This window comes from Notolepis coatsorum (genome assembly GCF_963971535.1).
Source record: "Notolepis coatsorum genome assembly, chromosome: 10".
NCBI classification, from domain to species: domain Eukaryota; kingdom Metazoa; phylum Chordata; class Actinopteri; order Aulopiformes; family Paralepididae; genus Notolepis; species Notolepis coatsorum.
In genome coordinates, this window is record NC_140174.1 from 3,704,567 (window position 1) to 3,709,848 (window position 5,282).

Consider the following 5,282-nt stretch of genomic DNA (forward strand, 5'->3'; position numbering starts at 1 on the left):
GGTGGGACTCGGAAAGCTCTTTATTGCAGTTTACACACAACACAAGGACTTTGATTTGGTCATTGTTGGCGGACAGACAATTACAATAGGTAGAATAAAGGTAGAATGAAATCAAATGGAATATAAGCTCAATTCAAATAGAACCACAATAGAAATAGAATAGAATTATAAAATGAAAATAGGCCAGGGATGTACACTTGTGACACCGTGTCCTTGTCCCCTGCAGTGGACAGAGCGGGGCGGGGAAGACCGAGGCCACCAAGCTGATCGTCCACTATCTCAGCTCCATGTACCAGGGCAGGAAGGACAACCTCCGACAGGCGACAGGTATGGAGACATTTAATGATGCTCAGATCACATTTATTTTGTTTGGCTGTTCACATCATCATGTTGTGTTAGGAATTGGCACCACTGACCGTTGTTAGCTAACTAACATTATTCAAGTTTCTTTAATAGTTGTCATACAGAAGTACAGAATACTTTTATACAAAATGCTTCTTTCTGTTACGCTCCAGAGACTGTGCTAGACAAAGATGAGTGTGAAATAAAATATAGTAGTATAGCAAGTAAAAGCAAGTAAAAGTAAAAAAATATATAAGTCACGTACGTAGACACAAGTGTTCAGTATGTACATATGTACAATGTTCAGTGCAGGATAGCAGTAACTGAGTTACCATACAATACACTATATAGTGCAGAGCAGAAATGGGATGAGGTACAATTTAGGTACAATTTACAGTAAGGTGTACTGAGGTATGGGTTGTAGTGCAAATTCTTTGCCAATAAATATAAAGTGTGTTTAGGTGTTCTAAAGTGCTTAAAGTGGGTGCTGCAGTGTGTTGTTTGTTTAAAGTGAGTGTGTGTGTGTGGATGTGTGTGTTGTGAGTGCATTTGATGGTTGTTGCATAGTGTTTATTGTTCGTTGAGCAACCTGATGGCCTGGGGATAGAAGCTTCTTCTGAGTCTCTCTGTGCTTGCCATGAGAGTCCGGTATCGCTTGCCTGACCGCAGCAGTTCAAAAAGGCAGTTGTTTGGGTGTCTGGAGTCCTTGATAATTCTCTTAGCCTCACCCCTGCACCGCTTGTTGTAAATGTTCTGGAGGGTGGGAAGCCCACCTCCAATTGTGCGTTCAGCTGAACGTGCCACTCTTTGTAGTCTGCTACTGTCTTGTGCGGTGCTATTCCCAAACCAGGAGGTGATATTGCCAGTCAGGATGCTCTCTATTGTACATGAGTAGAAGTTCTTAAGGATCTTCTGACTGACTTGGAACTTCCTTAGGCGCCTGAGGAAGTAGAGGCGTTGCCGTGCCTTCTTCACAACACTGTCAATGTGTGTGGTCCATGTCAAGTCCTCGGATATGTGGACTCTGAGGTACTTGAAACTGTTCACTCTCTCAACCGGTGCCCCGTCGATGCTGAGGGGGCTGTAGTCCCTGACCCCCGACCTCCTAAAATCCACAATCATCTCTTTTGTTTTGCTGACGTTCAGGGAGAGGCTGTTCTCTTGGCACCTCCAGGTAGACCCTCTCATCGTTTGCAGAGATCAGGCCCACCACTACTGTGTCGTCAGCAAATTTGATGATTGTGTTGTTGTTCTGCTGAGCCCCACAGTCATGTGTGTACAGGGAGTAGAGGAGGGGGCTCAGAACACAGCCCTGGGGGGCCCCTATGTTGAGGGTGATGGATGAGGAGGTGCAGTTGCCTGTTCTCACCACCTGGGGTCTACCCGTCAGGAAGTCCAAGACCCACTGGCAGAGGTCATAGTTCAAGCCCAGGTCCCTGAGCTTGGCTATGAGTTTGGAGGGGACTATGGTATTGAATGCTGAGCTGTAGTCGATGAACAGCATTCTCACATAGTTCCCCTGCCTCTTGTCCAGGTGTGATGCTGCTGTGTGCAGCACATGGGCTATGGCGTCCTCCGTGGACCTGTTGGGGCGATATGCAAATTGCAGGGGGTCCAGGTTGATGGGGAGGGAGGAGCAGATGTAGCCCTTCACTAGCTTCTCAAAGCACTTCATGGCTATGGAGGTGAGAGCTACGGGGCGGTAGTCGTTGAGGCAAGCAGGCTTGGATTTTTTGGGTACAGGGATGATAGTGGACTATATGCATTCATAACCCTATAATCCCATTGTAATTTGATTTTATGGCCCCCGAGACACATCATGTCCCTTATTTTTAAGATGAAAATGAGGTTGTTCAATCATAATATACTAAATGTTAAACCCATAGATAATAATGTTTTCTGACTATCATAGAACAATATTAGAATATAACTTATTTTGTTTCTCTCGATCAAATCTATTCGAATATACCTTCTGAAAAAAAGTTTCGTATATTTATTATTATTTTATTTATTTATATTTAGTCAAGAATCAATAATCAAGAATGACCCTAACACCACAGTCGTACCTTTTTTTCTGCAGATATACCTTCAGAATTTTCAAAATGGTGAAACATAGTTTTGCTGGATATCATAAAGCCTTGTTCTAATAAAATCAACTACATGGTAGTTATTACATATTATAACCTTGAAACGGGTCGCTGGAGGCCCTACCACCACATAAGGGTTAAAAACTATTTGGCCAATATCAGAGTCCAGTGTGAACTGGTGACGCTCCTGAACTGACCGCATGCGCAAATGAACAATAAAGAAGATGGTCGTAAGAAATGATGACAACTGTCAATCTCTCTAGAGTAGAGTGACATAAAAGTCTCATGAAAGTCGTATGACTGTTCAGACTGAGGTCGCGTCGCATGACCTGTATCTGATTTATGATCGCATATGAAATTTCGTGTATCCAATTCTCTCCTCCCCTGTCTTGAACGTTGCTCGACTATGCCCCCCACTGGTCGGCTGTAGTGAGGATAGAAGCCTTGCATCACCTATCCCCTCCGGTACACGAGGAGGCAGCCTGTCACATCTTTTCGCCTGCCAGCACGGACTCTCATTGGCGAGGTGTAACTCGTGGGAGGCTCACACTACCCCCACTATTCCTATCTCTGCTGTGCAGGCGTCCCCCAACCGACCTGTAGGGGTCGCTGTCCACAACGTCCAATCCCCACCCGTCGACTTCCACCCGCTGGCTCTGCCAAATGAGCCAGTACGACGGCCGGCCCAAGCCGAAGGCAATGCTGAGACTGGGATTTCAATACCGGAGTCTCTTGCATTGGTGACGAGCGCAATCTCCGCTACGCCACCCAGCCGCGTAAATGAAGGCCAAGTTTATAACTAAAGGTTATATTTCAATAGTTCCCTCTCCACCTGTTTTTTATTTGTGTTTGTTGTTTGTTTCTTTCTTTCTTTCTTTCTTGCTTTCTTTCTTTCTTTCTCTCTTTCTTTCTCTCCTTCTATACTAGCCCACGGATGTTCTTCCCATCCTGGAGAGCTTTGGAACGCCAGGACCATCCTCAACAACAACTCCAGTCGCTTCGGCAAGTATCTCCACATCCACATCCTCCAGTGAGTCTACGTTTCAGCCCTCTGTGGACACTGTCCACCGCCTCAGGTGTTCTTAAATCACAGCGTGAATGTTCTTAAATCACAGCGTGAATATTCTTAAATCACAGCGTGAATGTTCTTAAATCACAGCGTGAATGTTCTTAAATCACAGCGTGAATGTTCTTAAATCACAGCGTGAATGTTCTTAAATCATACAGCGTGAATGTTCTTGAATCACAGCGTGAATGTTCTTAAATCATACAGCGTGAATGTTCTTAAATCATACAGCGTGAATGTTCTTAAATCACAGCGTGAATCCTTAAATTGCTCGAACCCACCTTGACCCATCTCACTTTGAGGTCATGAGATGGCTTAAGGTGGAAGACAGAGTAAACCAGATAGGGATGTGCCTAGTTCACAGAATAGTGCAGGGGGTAGTGCCAGTGTACTTTAACAATTACTTCAACCGAATCAGAGACACCCATGCATACCAAACTAGGCGCAGCTCAACTGACTTTGTGCCAGTCAGATTCAGGAGCTGTATGGGGAAGGAGTCATTTTTATATTCAGCAGCTGTCTATTGGAATAGTCTGCCCAGTGAACTGAAAACCATAGACAGTGCCGTTAGATTCAAGTCCAGCCTGGAGACATGGCTCAAAAGGGACTATACCTAGACACTTAGCTTAAGGCACCCTTGCATGTTGTATGCGTCTGTATGTATATAAATGTTAAATGGTATATGTGATGTGTTGTGATGTCATCATGTCTGTATGATGCATGTCTAAGCATCACACTCCCCTACCCCCTACAAGGACCACAATGGAAATAAGCTCTGAGCTTTTTTGTGTTTCATCCTTGGCAGTATATCCCGACTGTGCTCTTCTGTCACATGTTTATTTTTTATATTGTCAAATAAAGTCATTCATTCATTCATTCATTAAATCATACAGCGTGAATCTTCTTAAATCACAGCGTGAATGTTCTTAAATCACAGCGTGAATGTTCTTAAATCACAGCGTGAATCTTCTTAAATCACACAGCGTGAATCTTCTTAAATCACAGTGTGAATGTTCTTAAATCACAGCGTGAATGTTCTTAAATCACAGCGTGAATCTTCTTAAATCACACAGCGTGAATCTTCTTAAATCACAGCGTGAATGTTCTTAAATCACAGCGTGAATGTTCTTAAATCACAGCGTGAATGTATTTAAATCACCTATAGAAGCTGGTTATCAACAGCTGACCGGAAAAATCATTTTGTTGTAATCCATTCTAGAATGCTGGTTTATGTTTTTCTTTTGTTGTCAATTGTCTATAATTTGACTCTATAAGGAGTACATTCATATAACCAGCGCAGGTGTGCATTTGGGTTCAAACTAAGGTTAAAGTGATACAGTAGATTCTTGTAGAGTTCATGTTTGTTGTTATTGATTATTGGTAGAGTTTATATTTGATTAATCCCCTGAAGATATTCGTCATTGTTGTTGCTTTCCGTTTGGACTGAGTGTCTCCTGTCTTGTCATTGGTCGACAGTGGGGTTGTTGTAGGGACCTCGATGTCCAAGTATCTCCTCGAGAAGTCCAGGGTGGTGTTCCAGGTGAGGAGGGGGGGGGGGCTGTGTGCTGTGTGCTGTGGGGTGGGGTGTGAGGAGTGGGGGGGGGGGGGGCTGTGTGCTGTGTGCCTCAAAATAGCCATTATTTGTAAAGTATAATGTACAGTAGTATTGGCTTCTTGTTGTTGATAAAGCCTCATCTCCTATATCTCTCTCTCTCTCTCTTCCTATCTCTCTCTCTCTCTCTCTCTCTCTCTCTCTCTCTCTCCCCCATCTCTCTCTCTCCCTTTCT

At 43.9% G+C, this 5,282-nt stretch overlaps 1 protein-coding gene across 1 annotated transcript in view; it reads left to right on the top strand.

Moving 5' to 3' along the window:
- Positions 1-5,282, top strand: part of myo15b (myosin XVB) — a gene marked incomplete at both ends in the record, with an annotated part of 100,922 nt that overhangs the window by 8,682 nt on the left and 86,958 nt on the right. The window contains 4 exon segments of the mRNA XM_084322313.1: positions 227-320; positions 3,357-3,387; positions 3,390-3,459; positions 4,972-5,079. Coding sequence (XP_084178439.1) covers positions 227-320; positions 3,357-3,387; positions 3,390-3,459; positions 4,972-5,079 — 303 coding nt within the window.